The sequence below is a fragment of the Erithacus rubecula genome, assembly GCF_903797595.1.
Source record: "Erithacus rubecula genome assembly, chromosome: 3".
Taxonomy (NCBI): Eukaryota; Metazoa; Chordata; class Aves; order Passeriformes; family Muscicapidae; genus Erithacus; species Erithacus rubecula.
Window position 1 is genome coordinate 98,214,915 of NC_136689.1, and position 24,668 is coordinate 98,239,582.

Consider the following 24,668-nt stretch of genomic DNA (forward strand, 5'->3'; position numbering starts at 1 on the left):
TTTTACTGAGATTGAAGAGACTTTATTCTTTTCAGACAGTTCATTTTATATTACAAAAATCCTCAGAGGTCATCTCGAACTCCAAAACCTGGTCCTTTGGGTGGTTCAGTCAGGGACGTAAGGCCACCAGCTGGCTCACACGAAAAACGTCCACTCCTGAAAAAATGAAAGCAGTTTAGTTATTGCTGGTATTGATTAAAGTCAGATTCTGTTTAATCGCTGGATAGAAGACAGTCACACATCTGACTTCAGGCTGAAGCCACTATTTCTTTTTTGTTCTTTCCATTCAACCTTCAGAAAAAGTGTAATGTAGCTCTTAAAATGGAAGGATTCCAAATTCAAGTAGTGACAAATAATTTCATAACTGAAATGCAAGGTAGGAGCATTTGTTTCCTTTTATATTCCATGTATGGGTTGGCAGCATCAAATTTTATCATAGTTTTTTTATAGATGCTTTCCTGTGTTTTTTTGAAACTGTAACTGTTTTAAGATTATTGTTCTTGTATTCAAAACATCTTTATAGAAACAACAGGAATAGATAACACCCAAGTCAAATTAATTTCCCTATTGACAGAAACATAGGTGGGTTAACAAAGAACAGATAAGAAAAATTAAGCAACAACAACCCTCTCACTAACTTAACAATCTTTGGGTTTTGTCAGAAATCAAAAAGAAAAACGGCACAACCAACAAACCAGCCAACCAACAGGAATTTGTTGGTATAAATGATCTAGACAAAAATTCCAACATTCCAAATACCTGCTAAGTACTAAGACAAATCAGAATTAATGTTTTCACATTTTGTGCTCCTCTGGTCCGTCATGAAGAACATGAAAATTCTCAGTTCTTTCCAGTTTGTTTTGGCTTTGAATGCATGCATGTCTGTTCAGTAAATTATTTAATGCTTTTTAGCTGTAGGCTTTGAACTCAAGTAACTGGAAAATTTAGTTTCTCAGAAGAATCACCCTTCATGTAGGTGACCAATATAATACACTATTTATAAATACAGGCAGTTATTTATTACAGCTTGTAAATACAGCATACCTTGGGCCTGGTTTGGGAACTTTGCCAGCCTTTAGTTCATCAATTATGTCTTCAATATCTTTGGGTGTCAAATCTTCCTGTTTAAAAAAAAAAAAAAAAAATCACTGACAAAACAGAAAGACATCAGTTATGCTAAATGCAGCAATTCAAATAGACCAGATCAGTGTGGCCCCAGCGCAGGTCATTTTGATCCTATCCATTAAGACACACAGTGGCTTGAATGAGGAAAATTGAAAAGTCTACTATCATTTTAATTTTGAGATCTGTTTCACGTGTAGCTATAGAAATTATGTTAAAACAATACTAATGCAAGCCAAGGGTTGTGTTTTCAGCTTCCTGGTACTAGGGAGCTGGATCTCTGCCTACCCACTGCATACATGCCATGACACATACTGCAGAATGGTATCTGCTGCAACAAAAAAACCTTGGGAACAGTTCAAAACAATGCTTCTTAAGTTAGTCCATACTTTCCAACAGACTGCTTTGAAGTGATTTCCAAAGCTTATCAGATACCTATTTAAAAATTCTAGATTTATGGGCAGACCACAATCACAAAAATGCATCACTCCTCTTGTATAAAATACACTGATACAAATGAAGTGTTCTAGCAAGAGGCAAAGAAACTAAAAGATGTGGTAGGTAATGACTTGTTCTTGCCAAGAGGAATTAGAAAACTGACCACAACTTCACAATCTGGAGCAACTGGAAAATACAGGTAAGCCAGCAAAGAAGCTTTATCATTTCAAAGAGGACGCAGTACTTACGTAGTAATTGTCATTTATTTGTACCATTGGTGCGTTTACACAAGCACCTAAACATTCCACTTCTATCAGTGTGAAGAGCTTATCAGGTGTTGTTTCCCCAACTTTAATACCTAAAACAATAAATTAATTAGGCTCAGCAATGGTTATGAACAAGAGTAATAAAGTATGAATCTACTCCATGCATTGTATTATTTGTATTTTGACCTTAAAAGCATTTGCAAAGTTAAACCCCCTTAAATGAGTCCAAAATGTTTCCATTAAACAGAAATTTCTAATAAACCATTAAGTAAATTTACAGATACATTTTTGAGACCTTGTTTACAGGTACGATTCACTGAAAAATAACCATGAAATGACAATTCTAAAAAACACAACAGATCTACTCAAGAACATTTTATCAATACAATACAATGGAAAAATAGGGACACATAGCTTTTATGTGCTGACAGGAAATGTATTAATATACAGTACTGAATATTCCCAAATTAATCCAATAATTGTTAGCGTCAAATTCATAAACAACTTGCAAGTTTATGCACAAAGGATGATTTAGTGAACTGTACACATAGCATCCATGGCATCTTACTGTTCTGATAGAGATGCAGACCTTCCCCAGAGGCAAGTTAGTGCAAGTAGCACCTCAGAGTCTGATCTCTACAAAATACTCCATGGAAGGAAGAATACTAAGGAAAAGCAGTTTTCCTCCATTTACTAGTAGGAAGGAGTTGGAAATAAAAGTTGTAAGTAAAGCCTGTGTCAGAAAAAAGCTACAGAACTTACTTACTGCTTTGATTTCTCAAGCTGAGAGTTTCAATTGAAATTAAGCTATCTATGCAGTAACAAGATATTTCATCTAAATATGCCTTTTTCAGACAACAGAGCATATGAAATTACAGATAATAGACAGCTGTTTTGCAGCTCATCACTGATTCTTAGAAAAAGTTTACACAGCTTTTCATAGAAGGGGACGAATTGTTAGTTGCTGATCTTACCCTCTCTTCTCCCCATAATCACCAAAAGGCAGGAAAAAAAATCTTAACCCACACACAAAACCCCCTGAGTACTCCTTACATCTCATGATGCACCATTCTCAATTGACTTTTCCCAAGGAGAGTTCATAAAGTATGTGGTGGGCCCATGTGAACCATATGAAGGTTGAACAAGGCCAGTGTTTTCTTCCACTATATGAAGTATTTTACTTCAGTATCATTAAAGTAAAAAAAAAAAACCCAAAAGGTATATTACAAATTTGCATCATACCAAGTTTCTTCTTAATGGCTTCTAAAATGCTGTCAGAGTCTCGCAGCATGCACGGCGTGGTGGTGCAGACCTGGATGTGGTACTTCCCAACAGGTTTGCGATTGTACATGGTGTAGAAGGTTGCTACTTCATAGACTCTCATGGGAGGCATTTCTAAAACTTCAGCAACCTGTGACGGGAAAAACCTGCTATATTGAATTCTCAGAGGGCAGCAGTAAAGGCATTTACAAACCATTTCAGTAAAGTCACCTGTGCTGTTTGCAGTAACAGGTAAGTAATGGGATGGGGTGGGTATCAAAGCACAAATGTATCCCAGTGAGTGGCATCACCCTGCTCAAGCACAAACTGCACTAAGCCATGGATCAGCACAGCGAGGAGCTCGAGTCAGCTCCAAGGGGATGCAAGGAGTTAGCTGGGTTTGGCTTTCCTTGTCAGCTCCAGCTCACACTGCACTCGGCTGTGTGAATGAACAAACCTGGCCACACTAATCCATGGAAGCCTGTTGGTAAGGAATACTTGTAAGCTGGTACTGTGCTTATGGTAATTCATATAGAGCAGGTCCCCCTGAGGTTCTGCAGATTGCTGTCACAGCTAATAAACAGGGAATGAAGCATGATCTCCATGGAGCCAGTTCTAGTGCAAGTATCCCTGATCTCATTAACCTGGAACCCTGGCAAACTGCTCAAGTTGAGAACTGGCTCTGGTTTCAATAGTGAAACTGTTTTATGTTCCAGTTTCCCTAACAGGCAAATCACAAATCATGGAAAGTATCTCTTCATTTAAAAGCCTTAAGATAATTTTAAACATAATTTCAACCTGAAACTTAAATATGTAAATATACACTGCCAGCATTAATGGAGCTTTGAGGCTTTATGTCATGCTGTAGAAACTGTAGCAGACGTGCCTTTCTTTAAATGCTCATTTACCATCCTCAGTCATTTCTCTAATGTTCCCAATCCTCACCTTAAACTGAATTTAAAACTTTACACTTTAAACAGATTTATTCAAATGAATATAAACCAGACTATTTTTTTTTTTTTTTTATTTCTTGGTATTTGGTTACTATCATGCAGCCTCTCACTTCGGAGCAGTGTAGTTGTTTACCTGGTTATTCTGAAACAATTTTAATAATTAACCTGACAAGTCTTCTGGGCACTTCTTGTGAGGTGTTACCCAACACTCCTGATATCTACTGCACTAACACTGCTCTGCAGAGTCCTTACAGACCTTACAAAGATTAAGTATAATCCAGGCAATGTGTGAAATACCATTAATCTGGGAGGAAGAAAACTCCATTGGCATTGCCTTTTTTTCTTTCCCCACATTCAGCAGTGAACAAAATCAAGTTCCTGTTTCTAATTCTCGATCATTCTGGGAGAAGAGCCTATCTGAATAGGCTTTATCTAATTTCTGATTTCTTCTGTATGTGGTTTCTAAAATATGGGCTAATATTATGTAAACAGAGCCCTAAGTTTTCTGCTTTAGTTTTCCATTTTATTTTTAAAAATGTAGTCTCATAGCAAATTCTCACAATTCTGTGCCACACGTAAATTCCTTTATTACTAAGTTTTCATTAATTAATGTTAATACTCTAGTAAGATATTGAAAGAAAACAAAATCATGCTTGAAAGATAATTAAGTACTAAATACCTTGTTCATAGCTGATATGGGCAGCCATCCATGCTGTCTTTGGGCCAAATCCAGCACTGCCATGACAGCTGCAGACTTGTGTCCCTCAGGGTAGTTGTTTATGATCGCTTCTATTCGCTTGTTAAAGGCAAAGAAGGAAAAAAATCACTACTGCTCTAAAGACAAAGTCTGTGTATTGAACTTTTTTTTTGTCTGCATACCTTTAGGTTTTCAGGTGTGAACTCAAATGGAGTATCTGGATTGTTTTCAGGACTATCTCTGTGCTTCAAGAAAAGAAGAAAAATGTGTAAAAATGTGTTGTTAGGAAACGATTCAGGACGTATTTACTGTTGTAAAATACCTTCCCATTACACAGTTGCATTTGAGCTGCTTGTATAAAAACTATATATTCCAGGTAAATATTTCAATAATACTGAAGTGATTCAATAAATTTGGGAAAATTATCAAAAATATCGATAATTATTTCGTCATTCTTAAAAAAACATTACCTATTCCTATTACTTCCTATTAAAAAATCATTTACTGAAAAATACATCAAATTTTATATTAAAAAAAAAGTATGGTGGTGTCATCAAAGTACATATTTTTAACACTGTTAAAACAGTTTGAGAATTATGTTCAAATTTACAATAGGCAAAGCAAGAATGCTCTGGTTAATACATTATAAACAAGACACTAAAACAACAATTCATTTTTCCCTTTACCATCAAACATTAATTAAAAAAAAAAATCACAATTCACCAAGAAGTTTGCGGTAGAATTAAAACATTTGCACATTCAGACACATTACTAATCCATTTTAACATATTATTTTGATTTGTAATAACATTATATAAACATAAACATTTTCATTTTCTATACAATTCTGAATCAAAATGTAAGGAGCAGAATTTTAATTAGTATTTCCAAAATAAGGTATTCTAACAGGTTATTTTTAAGGTGGTCTTCTAGGGAAACATCAAATTTTAATTAGTTCTTCTATATTCAAAAAATAAAAATTTGGAGGTCTTGAAAAAAATAGTATTTTCCTGTAGTAAAATCTTAGTTCCGATGAAAATACTTTTCCAGCAGAAAATGTTCCCGCACAAAATTTTTAGCTATCTCTAAGCAGCTCATTTTTCTTCCTTTTAAATACCTACAGTTAAGTTTGGAATTAAACTTCATACAGTTTTCAATTTGAGAAAATATCAAATTAAATGGAAAGTTTGTGGGAAAATACAAGCTATGCTTGAGGCTTGATGTTAAAAGTAATCCACAACTAGTCAATAATAAAATTGAAAATTTAGAAATGTATTTAGAACAAAGAAACCCCCTCCACTGACTTCCACTTGGATAATTTCCTCCAGTAACTGAGGGTGGTTTGTTGCCACACTACAGTCTTCTTACTAAGCAGCAAAGGATTGAATGAAAAACCTTAACATTGCCAAGACACTTGCACACTGAAGTACATATCATCAGAGAAAGAACTTAGAATATGTGTGGTCCACAGCTATTCTTGCATTTAGAAATTTTAATATGGAAATATTGCAAGGGCAAATACTTCAATTACATCTGTTGTCTGTCCAGGGACTACCTTTGCTTATCCTGTCCATATCCCAAAGCAGGCAATATGACTGCCACCATCAGTTTGAAAGCATTGTGCCTTCACCACAGTTTCAAGTCCAATATAAAAATACCATTGATAAATACTTCAAGGGTGACTTTCCTATAAGCACCAGAGTTACAGAAAGATGACTGATGCCCTTTGAATACAGTAATATTTTATTAAATGTTAATTTCTTGCTGATTGTGGGGTTTACAAAATGACATGAAAGAGCTTTTAGGAACATGATTCCCATTATTTTAGACTGACCCTTCCACATAAAGGATGTGATGACTCATATTTAGTCTTTGTGAGTGTTTTCTACCAATTTTAAGAGAAGCTCTCAAAAAGAGACTGATTGGAAACACTGCACAACTTTTATTATTTTTTCCCTTACAGACCTTTCCATGTCTTAGCTGCACAGATCAATTCCATGATTCATTGTAAGTATTTCCATAACTTAGCTCTTCCTTCCCAAATCCGCATGCCTATTTTGCTATTATTTTGCCTTCTATTGCTATTTGATAGTTAGCAATTGTACTTTGTCTCAATTTCCTTTGCAAATAAATGTCTTTGATTTATTAAAATCTCCCTTTGTCTGGAGCAGCTGTTCTTTTCAGTGTATCATCTCTAAACTGATATCATTAAATGCCCTACATGTGAAGAGGAAAAATAAAGACTTTATATTAGAAGATACAGGTGTAGTTGTAGCAAGGTTTCCACAATATATTGTAAAGGCTATAGCAGAGGTGAACAGTAAGTCATGCCACCTTTTATGATTTCCTCAAAGGGCTTAGTCTAATTCTGGGCCATGCAGAGTTTGATAGTTTTCATCAAGAGCTTACACAGTTCTAGGACTCCTAAGCAGTTAGGAATTTATATGTTCTCTAGTCTTACATTTGTCCAACAATGTGCCATTTATCTTAGACTTGCATGCACTAACATGCTCCTAAATATGGGTGCATTTCCACATTTTTTAGGATACAGATTCTAGAGAGCAAGTTCAGAAATAAGGACACAGTATTGGAAAGAGCATTTAAATTACAGAGTGGTAGAAGTTGGAAGGAACCTCTGGAAGTCATCTGGGTCAAACTACCCTGCTCAAGCAGGGACACCCAGAGCTGCTTGCCCAAGACTGTCCAGATGGCTTCTTCTGAATATATCCAATAGTGGAGACTCCACAACCTCTCTGGGCAACCTGTGCCAGTGCTCTGTCACCCTCACAGTGAAAAAGTATTTCCTGATGTTCTCTGAGGCCATTGCCTCTGGGCTTCCAGCCTGGCACCACTGAAATGAGCCTGGCTCCATTCTCTGCACTCTCCCTCCATGTTCCAAGTCTGTTCTTGTGCTCCCCAATTTCCTGAAGCCTTATGTGAAGCTTTCATACATTGACTGTACCACATTTCTATTGTAGAACAGAGCCTATTTAAGTAGGAACACCTTCACTGCAAAGGCTACCCAAGCCACACATGCCAGGGCACTCCCATGGAAGCCACTAAGGCTGCTGAATGGTCACCTCATATTCTTTTTGCTACACTGACCTGGGCCATTTTATTATTCTGCTTTCTTTTTTTCCAGTGATCTAATCATCTGTCTTTCTTGACACAGAAAATTATTAAAGAGCATGAAGGATTACAACAGAATATTTATAATAATTCCATTTCCATGCATACTGCAAAAAAATTGGCCTGAAACTTGACCTATGCCCTATGGTAAACACCAGTCCAAAGCACTGTAAACAAAAATGAGAGAACTGGGTGGGCTGCAGGGGCGATGTTTAGGGCAACAAACTGTTCAGAATCCATATCAAATCAGCATTGAAAAAATGTGCATTACTCCTCCTCTAAAGGAAAAGTACCCTACATTCACTACTCCAACAGAACTCAAGATATACCCCTCTTACTTTAAGAGTGGTGAAAGTGCTCTCAAACCCAAGTATCTCACTGACCAACTTCACAAGTAACTAAAACTTGAATACAGCAATTCTTCAACCTTTTGGGCTGAACCCCCTGCAGCCCTATGACAAAGCCCACATCAGGGCTGTTGATGTATTAAGGAAACTCAGCTCTTCTACTTTATTGTTCTCAATACATGGACTAAGTTTTAGCTGTTAAGAAATCACGTAAAAGTCATTATAGAGAATGCATGTTTCAATGAAGAAAGATGATCATCATAAATATCTCTGGAATCAGGCCTTCCCTAGCCATCAGAACTTACAGATTTGGAGCATGGCTCTTACATTCCTACAGGCAAACAATCTACCTAACTTTGTACTTGATATCCTCTCACTGGAAGTGTGATGTGGCAGCCTGTGATGGCACCTAGTTGAATTTAATGATTGAGAGAAAGGCTCTTTCTTGGTGTTTCAGAATACAAAGGCATTTCAGCAGAAGTTCTCTTATTTCTGTGTATTTCTGCTAACATGTAACATGTCTGTAAAGGGAAATATAGGCATGTAAATCAGAGATGCCTTTTAATACTAGATTTTATCAATCAGGTCCCTTGTTAGCCTGTCCTCTGCTGTTACAACATACACTGCATGCATTTGCCTTCCTCACATACAGATTTTATATACAAAAAGTGCAAGAGCAGCAGCAATAAGCTTTGTAAACAAACCCAAGATACTTGTTTGTAAACTGACATACTAAGAGGACCACTACAACAGGTTTGAGTTATTCTCATTAGTCCTGCACAAGCAGTTTTTAAACAAACTTTTGACACTTCCTCTGCTTGCAATTAAAACAAAAACTACATTTTTTTTCTCTACAGAAATCCAGGGAGAGTCCAATTTTATGATGGTATATGAACACCTGGTGTTGATTAAAATAATGCCTTCATCTCAAATCAGCAGGACAAGTTCCCCTTGAAATCTGTCATTTTAAATAACACCTGGAATGTAGTTAGGGCAAACAATTACACACACATACAGTGACATCCAACTATCTTCTTTCCATTACCTTTTACTTCAAAGCAGAACAAATACTACCCTATTAAAGAACAACTAAAGGGAAAGAAAACAATAACAACAAGAAAAAAATAATCCCTCCAGAACCAAGTTCTTATGTTCCTCTCACAAAAATTCTGCTGTGGAATAAGTCATCAATGATGCTATTAAATATAAACATCTGCAAAACACCCAGCTTTTCCACTTGCCTTTTTCTGTTATCAGGCTCCTACCTGCAGCAAATACTTTAAACAATTACATAAATCTTGAATTTACAAAGCTATCTAGCTTCATATGTCAGACTCAACAACCATTAGGGTGCCAAAGACATCATTTGCCTGTCTTCACCAACCTCCAACTACACTTGAAGTTTCCTAAATTGCCAGATTACACCATTTCCTCTACTTCTTGAGCACCAGCTCTCACCCTGTAAATCACCAGATCCTGCTCAGATTTCTGGAAAAGGACACAAATCATATACTAAGATCCTACTAACTTCATTTTATGATTAAAGCTGTAGAGACAGCTGCAGAAAAAAAAAAAAAAAAAAAGAAAAAAGAAAAAAGGAAAATACAACAACATATCCAAAAATCCTCAGCACCTGTTTTCAACAGTGGTCAAATTCTCTAGTCAAGTGCTGATTTTTACCAAATGTTGGGAAAATGCCAAATTATTCAGCTGTTAAACTGCAGACCAGCTAAAGCTCTGAATGGAGCAGAATGGGACAAAATACACACTCTCTCTTGAGATGCTTCAGGTTCTCTTCAGAGGTAGACAACACAGCTGCTTTACACACTTAAATTCAAGGGCTTTTTACCTTTTGCAATAACTACTGGCGTTTATGCCTTTTATGACAGTGCCTAATGGCCTCAATTACAACTCATTGTATGACCTTCTGTATCACACACAACATGAACATCAACTGTACTTTTCAACTCCTGTAAACACAGCTAGGACCTGAGCCCACAGGTAATTCTGCAGCAAATTTCAGAAAGCAAGAAACTGCACCTGCAAGTAGTTTAATGAGATTCAATTACAAACTCAACTAAAATAAATAAAAGAAACAAGAACTGGCCTATTATGAAATAAAGTTTAAGCAAAGTCTCATTTGCAGTCACATATATATTATGGAGCATTTTCATGATACAAGGCAAGAAACACAAGAGCCAAACACTAAAATAAAACCTTTGATATGCCATTACAATTCTATTAGAAGATTCTACAGAAAAACACCCTCTTCTTTGTAAATGCCAGTGGGTTTCTATAGAAAAGATCTGCCCATCAGAAGTTTTTAAGCAGATTTGAAAAAGCACAAGCCAAACTCTTCTGACCCATCCCTCTCACAGGAAAGCAGATTACTTACCACAAACAAGGCTCCAGTAGCATTGCGCTCTGCTGTTCCGTGCACGTATCGGATCTGTCTTACCTACAAGCAAAATACAGCATTAATAATGCACACAGTGCTAGTGGCTGCTTTCAGAACCAATCTGATTTACAATCTAACTGCAAACCATTAATTTTACTACCATCACTAGTAATTTAAAATAAGTCAAGAAGAGACTAGTAAGGTCTCTCCTGTACTATTAGGAGAGCAAATCTCTCAACTCCCACCTCGACCAGTTCAAACAATGTAAAATGAAAGGATTTAATTCTGCTACTGCTATACTTAAGTGCCTGGAACACAAATTCTCATCCAAAGTTTCATGAAGAATTCCCTAAATTGTGACTTTATATCCTATATGCTATAAGGTTTGCAGAAACCATCACTACTACTTAAGTTCTTCTCCAGTAAGCATTTACAAGCTTCTTGAACCAAACACTGAAAACTATTTTGCAGTTCTATTAAAAAAAAAAAAAATTTTAAAGACCTGAGAGATCTTAATAACATTTTTTTTCCTCGTTTACATACTTGACAGCAGAGCTGATTGAAGGTGTCTTAATGGCATAAAAAAGAGGGCAAAGTAAACACAAACCTGAAGAATGAACAGAACACAGACCCATACACAAGTTCTGTTCAATTATTCTCTGTACCCTCTGACATGCCAGAACAAATCAAGATTTCTAGATTCTGGCCGGTATTAGCAAGATTTTATCATTTTACCGCAAGTATTTATTCTGTTAGAATTAGCTTTATATTAAATCACTTTTAGTTTTATACTTAATCCTCGAGCAATTTTGACATTTCTTAAAGCAGAGTGACAGAATGGTTTGCAGGGAAGGGACCTGAAGCCCGTCGTTCCAAGCCCCTGCCGTGGGCGGGGACAGCCTCCACCAGCCCGGGCTGCTCCGAGTCCCATCCAAGCGGCCCCGGGCGCTCCCAGCAGTGGACAGGCCGTATGACAGGCAAAGGCTGCAACCATCCTGTGACACTGCAGGTGCTAAGAAGGCTGAGCTGATCTGTCTTTGCAGAAGAGCCGGAGTCTATAGGCTCCGTGCACCATAGACTTGGATTGCAGGCACCGACCCACCCCTCCCCGCTCCCCACGCCCCGCCGCGGCCTGCCCGCTCTTCCGCGGCCTCTCCGGCTCCCGGGGGCAGGGAGCGCTTACCGAGCGTGCGGCCGCGGCGCGCAGGGCAGCGCACAGCAGCATGGCGGCGGCAGGAGCGCCGGTGCCCGCTCCCGCTGCTCCTCCTCGTCCCGATCCCTCTCCTTGAGGCCCGGGCTCGCCCTCCGCGCAGCGCCAAGGAGACGCGCAGCGCGCATGCGCGGGGGCGCGCCCGCAGCGCGCGTGCCCGCTGGGGAGCGGAGGCCGTCCCGGAGGTCCGGCCTCGGGGTGAGGCTCGGCGGGTTCCTTCGCTAGCAAGAGCTGCCAACAGCGGAAAAGAGCAGGAAAATAGTGTTCTGTTCCCTCTGTTCTTTGAGGGATTTAATGCGTGAACTTCTTGCACATATGTTTTGTCACCCTTCAGGGAAGACAATAAACATTGATTGTCTTTTTGTCCTCTGATAAATATTCTCGTATGACGTCATAATCCAGTTAATATAGTACAAATGCTGGAACTGAACATCCCAGAATCACAAAATGGTTTGGATTAGAAAGTGTCAGGAAAATTAATCCACAAACACCAGAGGTTTATGTCCAAAAAGGAGACAGAGGAGTCCTTTTTGCTTTATTTGAATAGAGGGAGAGGCCATGGGGCATACTCCTGGGATCTCTCACATTTTTGGAGGACGCAGCCTCCCTTTTTATCCTATTTTCCCGGTCGCCAGTTTCTCCATTGGCTGAGGTACTCGAGAGGCACAGACTTCCCGAAACGCCTGACAATCCCCTCTAATGTACAACCCTACCTTTTAATTTTTAATTCTTTTATAATTCACACTTTCCCCCCGTTACTTCTTTCATCTTCCGATATCCAATTTCATTTATCAGCAAACCTACAGTTTGTTTGCAAAGGCAAGTATCTTTTCCCATTCATCAATCTGAGGAATCCATCCCCTTGTTTCTTTTATCTCTCAGTGCTAGCCTTATCTACCAGCAGATCTACAGCTTGTTTGTAAAGACAAATGCGACATTCCTTTCAAAAGGAACTTTAACATGATCTAGTCCCAACCCCTGCCATGGGCAGGGAACACCTCCAGGGATGGGGCATCCACAAATACATGCTCTAACATTAAGGAATAGAAATAGTATGTAATTTGCAGTGTGGGCACTGTGAATGTTGGCAAGCCATTTGAAGAGATTCTTTTGGAAGCCACACCAGCTTTGGAAGTCATCTGGAGAGAACCTAAAGTCTATCAAATGGTACCAGAGGTTTTTGATCCCATTGAAACACCTTGAATTGGCTCTGCTGTCGCCTATATAAAAGAGAAAAAATAAAGGCTATTAAGATCTCTCTGGTCTTTCCATTTTTTTTTTTTAATATACATTAATATGTTTGTATTTAACCAGCAGAGATCTGTTTTAGGAAGCATAAAAACACAGGGGACAAACACAAGAGATCATATGAAATAATTAAGACCATAAAACATTGGAAAACAAAATATTCTCTGTTACAATCTTCACGTTGCAGCACTGTAGAGAAAACTGACCACTGTACCTAGGAGTGTTTCAGATGAAAAAGTGTTGTTATCCTTTTGATAGATTAGTTTAATTAAGTAATTAAAATAAAAAATTATATGTACTTTAATTAATCAAAAACTATATGTACTAAGAGCAAAATTAATGTGAAATATGACCTGAGACCCATTTCTGTAAGCAAAGTGGAGGCAAATCAGGCAGTGAATTGTCTGCTTGTTAGCACACTCACCAAAGAACTGTGAAAATTAGAATGGGTATTTATTAGCATCACAGAACTCTTCCAACAAAAGATGACTGTATGGGTGGTGTAGAGATTGTACATGGAACCACTTCCACAGAGCATTTTTCTTTAGACAAATAACTAAAGGAGGACAGGGACTGAAAAGAAAATGAGAAGGCAGGTGGAACATGGAATGAAAACACCCTACAATTATTTTTGTTAAGTATTTGCCCAAAGGTATTGTACTTTTATAAGTCTTTTGATTGTATTTGGTATTTCTACAAATGCAGTTGTTTCAATATGCTGTAGCAGTTTAAATTTAACTTTCACATAAAAGTGCATTTCATAGTATGTATGGAAGTGTAAAGGTACTTAAAGTTTAAAAAGAATCCTAATTTGAGATACTACTCAGATTATTTAGAAATATGAAATGATAATTTAAATGTACCCATAGGTAGATACTTGTGCTGGGAATAAAATAATCATAGTATGTAATTACAACTTTGTTACTCAAAGATGAAGATTTATTTCAGAATATGATTAGGAATTATTAAATTTATTTTACACAGAGAAAAATGTGAGAATAATGTGTACTGACCCCTAGTAAGCCACAAGAAGTCACCAAGAGTTGGAAAAGAGCACAAGCCCACCAATTCCTTGGGCATCCTATTATGTGGTCTGTGTTTTTCTCCTAATCTGAAAGAAATTCAGTTCATGGTGATCAAGCATTCATAATCCCTGATTTGCAGCATAGGAAGGGCACTAGGAGCAAATTCTTTTCCATGAATGAAGAGGGATGAGGAGGTAAATACATTCACAAACTTTGCATTAGACACTCAAAGGACCTGCACTCTTTCTGGAGTTAACTCACCCACCCTTGTGCTCCCTATGTAAATAGCCTGCAGAGCTACTTTCCTAAATTAGTCTCCCAAGTCAGGAAGCAAAAGCTGTAAGGAAGAACATCTTCCAAATAACGTACACAATTTAATTTTAATTCTTGCATTGCTTCTGTATTCAGGCTAAATATTAATTTAAGCTGAGGAATGTTTTGATGTGTGAATAAACTGGTGTTAGAGACACTGCTTCTCTTTTCAACAAGACTATGACAGGCTGGTGTGGCTTCCATTGGCATCTCCTCACTTTTTCATGTTAATAATCTGTGAAGTTCAAACACCATTCAGGAAAGGGATCAACATCTTTTTGCAGCAGCTTTGAACTCTCTTTATTCAAAAGGGCAACTAGAACTATAATTAGGTACAGCTAGCTGTCATTATTGAGCTCATTTATTATTTATATCTTCCTCCCACAGTGCCTGTGAACCTCACATCTTGTGTTGGCAAAGATAGGAGTCTGAATGTTGCTTCCACAAGCTCCAAGTAACACAGTGGTCCCTGTGGCATGGCCCTGGATTTACAATCTGGGCTTCAGGGTGCTGACCTACTGCAACAGTGATGGTACAGCCTGTGGCATCCCACGCTCAGAATTTACTGGGACAATCTCTCCCCACCTTTCAGGCAAGCAAGCAGAGATGAAGCCTCCTGTAATCAGCTACTCCCTGCATGTACTCTAATTCTTGTCAATCCCCCACTGAAGTCTTTCCCCACCCCCTGCTGGGTAAATTATTGTTTTGCTGTTTTGTGAGTTATTGTATTACCAAGTTCTGAAAGTCTTCTGGGAGATTGGAGAAGAGTTAACTGTAATTTTCGGTGGAGACAAATATGGGAAGTCCACAATTGGATGGAGTTTTAGGCAGTTTTCTTTTAAGCTTCTGATGGTCAGTAACACACTGCCTTTTTACAAAACCCCTGCATGACCAAAATGGTGACAGCTTTAGCAGCTTTAGTAACAAGTTGCCTTGCTTTGTTATGGTCTTTAAGAACAAGTTTCCTCATTTCTGCAGTATTCAGATTAATCTTTCTGGGATGCCTTCTTCCCCAAATTCTTCTCCATGAAGGGCTAGCAGATGGAAAAGCAAGGACTTGACAACAGCCTGGTGGGTATTGGGTAGATGAGGTTAAAGTTGAATACAATAGAATTGCCAAAATAGATTTGAAATTTCTGTGGAGCTTTTCCCTTGCCCCCCCACCCCCCACCCCCTTAAAAAGAATAAATAAAAATTTAGACTACAAGTTGTTTTAGAAAGAGGTCAGTGCAGAAAAGGAAAACCAGTGACCTACTTAAAGGAAATTAAAATGCATTACACCTCTTGGGGTTGAGATTACAAAAAAATAGTAACAAAAAATGCAACACAATGAATATGTGCATGAAAGGAGACAACATCTTCATTTTGCCCCTAAAGGCAGCAAAGTTCTACCAGGAATTAATTTGACTTCTGGTCAAATTATTATTATGCAGTTGTTATTATTATGCAGTTTAAAGGGCTGTTTTTACTTTGCCTAGTAAGACTTTCAGGGCACTGACTTTCTAATGCATTAGTATCTTGTCTAAAAACAAATGCTGCTCATTCTGTCAGGTATCCTAGGGCACAGTAAGTTTCTGCCCTCCTTGTCTACTATCCTGTCTATTATAATAATTATACTGTACTTTAGTAACTTTTTCTCCTGTGTGATTACACAGACACTATCCTAGATGATCAGAAGCTGTTTTTCATTTTTTCTTTAATCTTTGATCTCTTCACCTTGGATGATCCTGGCAGGACTTTATTCTTTTGTTGGCATAGCTCTTGCTATCACCAGGTCACATCTGCCTTTCCCTTTCATCAAAGTAGATCCTCAGGGAAGGAATCTGTTTTACCTTATGTAAACCAAAACATACATTCCTACTCGAGCTACCTTCATAGCTCTATGGGTAATAATTACAAACACAGGAATTAGGTTTGTCTTGTATCCAAAGCCTGGAGAGTAATTAAGTGTATTGGGAACAGACGTGCTGATTTGATACCTTAGTGATTTGTTAGAATCCAGCTGTTCCACACTTGTGATACCTGTGGTGAAACAAATTGCTGACAGGAGCATCCTGGTGCACAGATCCTGCTTGCAACACGAGAGCCTCCCACAACTGTCCCCTACACATTCACCCCTTTCAGGAGCCCAGCACCCAGCCCGGGTGCCAACATCATGAAAACTGACACAGTGATACATGCTCACACTGCAGAGCATGAGAAGAGACAGAGGATAGTTCCAGACCCAAGAACACATATGCCCTTGTTCATCTACAGCTTGCTGTTCCTGCCACAATAGACAGTGAGATTTCAAATTTCCCATTTGTCTTCCTCTTCTGGCCATGTTCCTAAGAACTTAATTTCATCCTCTCTTTTAGTTTCTGTTGCCCACTCATCACACTGTCGTTAATCATCATCAACCCTTCTAGTCACTCTTCTTTGGGTTGTCTTCTTCACAGATCCAGGCATGATTTAACCCCTCCTATCTTAAAATAGTGCTCTTGAATTCACCTGCCTTTCCTATTTAGTGCTTTATGATCCCTTCTCTTTGCCTCTCTCAGTTCCTATCTGGGGTTTCATCAAAAAAATTCCCACTTTAATACAACTTCTGCTCTTGTGCTTTGCTGCCTTCTATTATGCATTTCTGTCAGTCTCACATTCTTTTCTCTCACTTGAAAAAATTGTGATTTCAAACTTTCCCCATTCACAACCATTCAGAAGATTGCTGCAAACACTTTTCCCTGAAATTCTGCCACAAAATACAGGAAAGTTCTGACTTTCCTTTATTCTCCAAAGAATTGGTTTTGCTTTCAAGACAAGCTGCATTTGGAACAGTTTCTTCTATTTTACCCCTGTAATTATTTTGATTCAATTGTACAACAGCTATTTTGTGCCAAGAACTGGGTGAGATCATAAACTATGGGACCAGCAGAGACACCAGGTATCATTTTGCATCCTGGACCCTTCCATGGTTCAATCTGCACTGCACTTGCTAGCTCCTCAAAGGTAAGCACAGACCTCCCTTGGCACTAATTCAACAGAAAGGCCTGTCTCCTCTGCAGGTGTTGTCATACAGAGGGATGCTCTCTCCATCTTGTACACTGTCCTTGGGAAGTGACAAGAGACTGCCTGGCTTCGAATTGCCAGCTCATATTTGGCATCAGTTCAGCCACTGGGGCTGTAGAATGGAGTCATGAACAAAATCCAAGTGAATGGGATTTCCTGGGCAGGCTGTTGTGCAGGTCTGGTTGAGGTAGGTTCTGTGGAAAATCTATTACAATATGCATTGCCCAATTGTTTCATGTTTGCCCTGTGCTGCCCACTAGGAAGAAATTTACTATGTCTATGAATATCTAATACAACCTTTATATTCCTTGTTAAAGTTCTTCTTTGCTCTGATGACAACAGTTAAGACTGCTGGAACTGATAGGAGATACACTGATGGGTACTGATGTGGCATTTTCTTGCACTTCCCCATCTGTCCTTTCCTGTTTAATGTTTTGATTTAGCCTCCTGGAGACAACATAGGATATAAGAGAGGCTTTAGTCAGAGGAACTGTCCCAGTGACCAAACCAGTTCTAATGTAAAAAAGCTATATTGGAAATTACTGTAAAGACTAGAGTCAAAGAGTGATGTAAAGGAAAGAAGAGCCAAATCCCAGCTTTGGCAGATGCTTTATTCTCTCTCACAGTTTCTCCTGAATTTGTGGTGTGGATGATTCTAAACTGCCAAATGTAATATTTATTGTCTCAAAATCTGCTCAAATCTGTAGATGTTCACTGCTCGGAGTGCTGTCTTTCCTATTTTGCACAATCTAGCTGTAATTGGTGTTAAGTTATTCTTATTTATTATGGAAATACAAAATGTGGTAGTGTGCTCTTAATCTGCATAGACTGAAACCATCTGCTGTGGTCCACATCTGAAGAACAGGAGATTATAAATTCCCTCTAGTATTTGTATCCAGCCCTCATTAAACTAGTAATCATTACTGCTACCAAGTTGTAAGTCAGAGAAGTGCACAATTATCATCTTAACATTTAAGCATATGAATGACCTATTCCTTTTTATAGAAAACCCAATATTTACATGCACATTTATCTTTTAACTGATTGGAAAAGGCAGCTTACAGTGGCTCAGGTAGAGGAGGAGTAGAGGGTGTTCTCAGATGAGTCAGTGTGTAGCTCCATGCTGAGTAAAAGGTTATCTGGCCAAAAAAAGGAAAGTCATGCTGTGCTATGCTCAGTTGCAGGATGGCCTAGTTTACCTCCAGAATGTCAGGAAGCAAGACTGAGTAGGGATAACATTGCAGTGAGAAGACCTTTTGAGAAATATATTTTGTTTGTGTTATACCCAAATATGCTGCAAGTCTGCTTGAGTTAAAGCAGAAACATTAGGCGTCCTGCTTGCCTTATACCCAGACATATCACAAGACTGTTTGACTTAGGAAGTGAAATATTGTGCAATACCTGTTTGCTCAGCATAGTTACACAAAAATAGTAGAGCTGAGATAATCGTACCCAGACTGCAAAGACCTGAATCAGATGGTCAGCATGCAGTCTGCACAACACCCACCTGGAGAGGCTGGACTGGACCTGCACACAGAAGGGTGTAAAATCTGTCTGGCAGATGGAACAGGCTGGCTCTGACCTAGAGGAAAAGGAAGCATACCTTTGGACCAGACTGGTCTTGACCCACAGGAAAGCTGTGTTAAGCAGAAATGATACACAGTGGAGATTGGGGAAGGGAGAATATGCCCCCTTTAGTTCTGGCTTCCCATAGAGAAGTTGGAGAGCTCAGCCACCACTGCCTTGAAGGCTAAGAATTGTCAAATAATGTAATCATCAGAAACCACAATGCAGCAGCACTGTCACAGTGTTGTAGATCTAAGGCTTCATGGTTAGGTCTGTATGTTTAAGCATTGCTTGATTTTTTGTTTGCTAACAGGAGGTTTGCCTAAAAGCTGAGCATAAACAGATGCCTTCTTAAAGTATTAACTGGCTCACCCTCTCAGAACTCTTCCATTACAGTGGTCCCCAGGGCTCAGTTGCAAAATTGGCAAAAAGCAGATTCTGGTACCAATGCCAGTTTACCAGGATTTGCAGAACCCAAGAAGAAACTCCTGCCAGAGGATGTAGTACCACACAGAAACTGAGGACAGGAACAGGATATTTGTGGGTCCAGCAGACCAGGTCTCCTGTGCAAATAAATACTGGAGTGTTTTCATCCATGTGTTGGACACTCAATATTCTCATTGGTTTTGGATATTCAATATTTGTAGATAGAATTGTATCCTGCACTTTACCCATGCCCACTGTGTGTCATCCTCTGGCAATCAAAATACTCGTTCAGTCTTGGTCTTAAATCCAGCTGAGTTAAACCAGAGGTGAATTTGATTCTGTCTGATTGATAAGTAGATTTTTCTTCTGTTCTAAATTAAATAGAGAAGGAAATAAGAACAGCAAGGCTAAATTTGTTAGAACAGATTTGAATCCTTATTTAGCTTTTGTTCCATGATGCAAGTCTTCAGCTCACTATCTACCCTTATGTTTCCTAGAACATATTTTAGATGATGATGCTGCACTCTTTCTGGAACTGTTTACTCAACGTATTTGTTGTATTTGCGCAACATTTTACAAACAAGATAGGTTGCATTTTTTCCTTGTTGACATAATTCAACAGGCTTCACATAGGTTCAGCTGGAAGGAATGTGGTCCAGTTAGTTTTGTTTACAGATTTATTCAAAATTAATTTTAAACTCTAGGTCTGCACCTAGCTTTCTGGCTGACCTTAGGATGGGAAAATGCCATGGCCCATTTTTCACTTGTTAAAAATGACACTTGTGAATAAATGTGAAAAAATTCCAGGCCTTTATAATTAGATTTTAATTGTATTTTCTATTTTAAAAAAACTTTCAACCACTGGTCTTTAAACTGTTTTCCAAAGAAAAGTTCTTTCTCCCATCCATTAAAGGGAGCAGGTTCACTCATAATTACCCTGGCCTGACTCCTAGAGGAAGCAATACACTAAGATCTGAGCTGTCAAAAGGAGGAACCATAGAGCTTCTTGATGGATTTAGTCTAGAGTCAGTTCAAAGAGGCTGAACCTTTTGCTGACTTCAAATATACAACATGTATTTTGTGTCATAGAAGAAGTTTTAGAAGAAGGAGGTGATACGAGGCAGTGTTGTGACCCTGTGAGTGCCTGAGAGAATTTTAAACAGTGTAAGTTAACAGGCAGAGCTCCTCAGGCACAGACACCCTCAGAACTGGGTAGGTGTAAAACCATCTTCACATCTAAAGATCTTGTAAGATGACTCAGGCATGGCACAGAATCTCACCTCTGTGCTTTATATCACTGTACTTCTCATATGTCATTATGGATATAACACTTCTCCCTCAGTCTGGAAAGGCCTGAAATAATGAGCTTTATCCTCACAGCATCTTTATGCCTGGATAAGCATTGTTCTAGTTCGGTTATGACGGTCATAGCCTTTGTAGCTGAGCCTTACAGATGCTGTAGTCATCTGACTTCAGGGAAGATATAAAAATAATTGTGACTTCTTTTATCATATATGATGCAAATAGCATATGTAAGTCTGTTTGGTTAGGCACATCCCACCTGATTTAAAACTGTCAAACTTCTCTCCTTGTGTCTGACACATACTTACATCCAGCAATATTCTTTTTGTTCAAAACAAACAGAAATAGTCCCCTTTTATGCACTGTGTACATAAATGTGAAACATATTGCCATGCAGAGTGTCCAAAGGCAAGTTGTATTCATGTTGAGAAAATGGAAATAAAATAAATTCAATATCTGTACACCCACCAAATAAACAAAAAAACCACCAAAAGCTATGAAGCACAAACATCACCTCTGTGTGGGTGCCTGAGCTCCAGGCTGCTAGGAACTGCAAGGATTTGTCATCATTATTTGGTTGCTCCATTGAAATGTGGCATACTGCTGGCCCCTGCTGGGCTGGATGGGTCTTCAGTGCGACCTCCTGCAGCCAGCTCCATAGTTCACACATTACATTTTTTAACATACAAGTGGAAAACAAGGCCTATGCTGATACCATGTTTTAGCAGGAAAAATCACAAGCACACACAAAAAAAGTGAGGAACTGGAGCCCACAGTCGGTGCTCGCTGCACACCCGGGTATTGAGTGCCACCCAGTGGGGACTGCCTCACCCGGGAATGGAGCTGGGAATACACAGGTACCTGCAGGATCAAAGCACTCTGAGTTGGCAGAGCTTTATTTTCTTTTAGTTTGGGGATGGGTTTTTTCTTTTTTAATTTTTTTTTTTCTAATTGAACAAAAACCTGGAGACTACTGTTATATTTTCATATAACATGTATCAAATAGAGTGTCTGCTAGCTGTTACTGTGCAAAGATTCTGTTTGCATTAATCTGTGATTTTCTCCAGTGATTTCTGTTTTTGCATATATTATGGCCTTGTATACAGCATTTTTAAGCTATTGGTAATAAAGTGTTTCCACTCTAACCGTAGTAGCATAAATTCTCCATAAAGACTTACCATAAACAGATATTGTTTGTATATTTTTAATAAATAAAGCCTGTTGGAGCAGACAGTTCTGTTGTGTATTTTGCAATTTATTACATGACCCCTACGTTTTTGTTAGGTAGCTACTTAATTAAATACTAGAGAGGATCAAAGTAATTTGGAATACAGTCCTGTACATGCTTTCTAGATCACAGTGCTTAATAGCTAAAAGAATCACACTTGGGAGCTGTGGGGGTCAGGTCTTTCCCTTCTCAAGAATGTAGCTGTGAAGTATGGCACTTATCAAAATAAAAACTTGTGCAAACTATGCTGGTGTTGAGAAGGTGGCACATAAACTCCCAAAGCATTGTGAATGTCAGAATGAGACATTACTGTACCCCCCAATCAATAGATGGCTTTATTCTCTGCCACTTGGAGCAGTGTTTTGAGAAGGACCTCATTCAGGCTCTCTGTTCCTCTGCACTTAGGAAACACTGGTAAAAATGAGAATTGTCACAATGCAAAAATCCACTTACATAAATTTTAGATCATGTCCCAACGTGCAAAACGCATCTCTGCAGTAGACAGTGTATAGTATTCCCAACCTACAGAACATATGACACACAGTATCATATGACATATGATACTGTTGTTCTTCACAAATCTGGACTACATCCTGTAAAATCTTTGTTTATAAATTTATTCTCTGATGACAGCATTCAAGATAAAGTGGAACAGATACCAGACACTCTATGCTTGATCTTGTGGCTCCCTTTGTCAGAATAATTTTCATTATTTAGCATGATTCCTTTAATTGAAATGTTAGAAAAAAACCCCCAAAACCCTACTGAAAAAATAAGTGCTATTCAAACAGGTTAAATGTAGCCATGGAAGTTAGTTTCCTTTTGTTTATCCAATGGAATGAGATAATTTTTTCTACAATCTGCAACAGCTGAGATATTGTGTAAATGAAGTGAGCATAAAAGCAGCCCTTGGAAATTAGAGCCCTAAAAAAGAGCTAAAAATATCACTGACTATTACAACCAAATTCATAACTTTCAAGAAAAACGTGTGTATGCTACTGTAACCTGCTAAACTCTGGCACAAGATTTTATGCTCAGGAAGAGCTTAGAGCAAAGTATAATCTCTTGTACAAACTGGTCTGTTCAAGGAAGTGCTGTGCCTCAAAAATTGTTTGTAAAGCATGTTCTTTACCTTTTGGAAAGGGAAATCTTTCTGGCCTTGTGACCAGGAAGATAATTTACAGCAGTTCTTTGGGAAGAGTGTGCACTTTTTTACACTGATTAGGCAACAAAAGGGCAATTTGATATTTTATAGGACAATTCCACTTTAGATGATTGAACAATCCTACATGCCTTTGGTGGCTCAGGAACTGCAATGATGCAGCAATATCTTTGGCCAGCATATGATGTTTGGGTGTCTTTGTTTCCCAAATACAGAGTAAATTTCTACCATTTTTATGAGCCTGAAGGAGATAACAGATCAGACAATATATTATTTATATTAATTAATGTGCATAAATCTCTCCAGGAAACTGAAGCCTATAATTTGATGCAAAACATAATTATATTTTTTTGCCTTTAGTAACAACAATTTTTATGCAAATAACAGATACCAAAACATTCAGCTGCAAGGTGAGCTTTGGGATTTGCACATGTAAGCACAGATGTACACATATGGAGCTCCTCTTATTGAAAATGTGGTCTGGCTAATGCTCTGGTTCATATGGGAGGAAGAATTAAGAAGCACTAATTTGCATGTAAAATTCTAGGGATGTGCAACTTCATGTAATAAAATTTTGAATCATACTAAATAATAGGAACATATTATCATCATGTGTAAGTCCTGTATCACCAGATTAACTCCTAGGCACTTTCTTCATCATAGTAAAATGTTAATAACATCCATAACATCTGAATACACCCATACAACTTCAGACAACTTAATGATTTATAAGTTTACGAAGATTTTTGTCTATTTGATTTTTATCTTTTGAAAAACAAAGTGTTGTCAGAAAACTTTAAAACCTGGCCAAGTAAGGACTTCAATGCCACCTGCTGTCACAACCCTTTTTTACGGATTATTATTATTGTTACCATTATTGATAATCCTGTGTATTCCATGGAAGAACAGCCACTGGTGGGACAAGATCTCTACACAGATGTTGGGTATCTGATTTTTCCAAATTACTTGTCAACCGAGATCTGGCACTTGACTTGTTTCTTCAGTGTTGTGTCCTGACTATCCTTGGAAGATATCTTGGAGAAAGTACCAAAAATGACATTTTGTAAGACAAATGGAAGTATTTTAAGCAAATTTTCTATCTTCACAGCCCTTAGAGTTTCCTAAAAATCTGCAAGCAAAGCTAAGTGATTTTTTTCACAGCTCAGCAGTTCCTCTTATTTACATGTGTATGAGGACACTCTCTTAATCTTAAGAAATCTTAATGTAACTGAATCTTCATCCCAAAAATGGCAATGAAGAACATTGCCTAAGTCAGCACACATTTTTATAAGATAACCTTTGCAAGGCAGTAACTTGTGAATAGCAATTTCTCATCTCCCCTGCTATGCTGCAATTTAGTCCTCTGGAAAGACATTTTAGGTAAATTTACCAAAGGCAAATGTAATGATGATGATGATATATTAGGAGCTCCCAAGCTGGTTAGTTTTAAGAGGCAATGAAAATTAATTGAGAGCAGTAGAACAGTCTGTGCTAGCCTCTGGTCACAAGATTAAAAAGTGTTTATTTTTAAAAA

At 38.3% G+C, this 24,668-nt stretch overlaps 1 protein-coding gene across 1 annotated transcript; it reads right to left on the reverse strand.

The window, feature by feature from the left end:
* Nucleotides 1-11,948, reverse strand: NDUFV2 (NADH:ubiquinone oxidoreductase core subunit V2; the record flags this gene model as incomplete). Its single annotated transcript, XM_079300134.1, is given in 9 exon segments — nt 1-156; nt 1,045-1,121; nt 1,809-1,918; nt 3,069-3,237; nt 4,719-4,835; nt 4,919-4,981; nt 10,608-10,670; nt 11,794-11,861; nt 11,864-11,948. Coding segments are annotated over 9 exon segments (846 nt in total). The 3' UTR covers nt 1-62.
* Between the last annotated feature and the right edge of the window lie 12,720 nt (nt 11,949-24,668).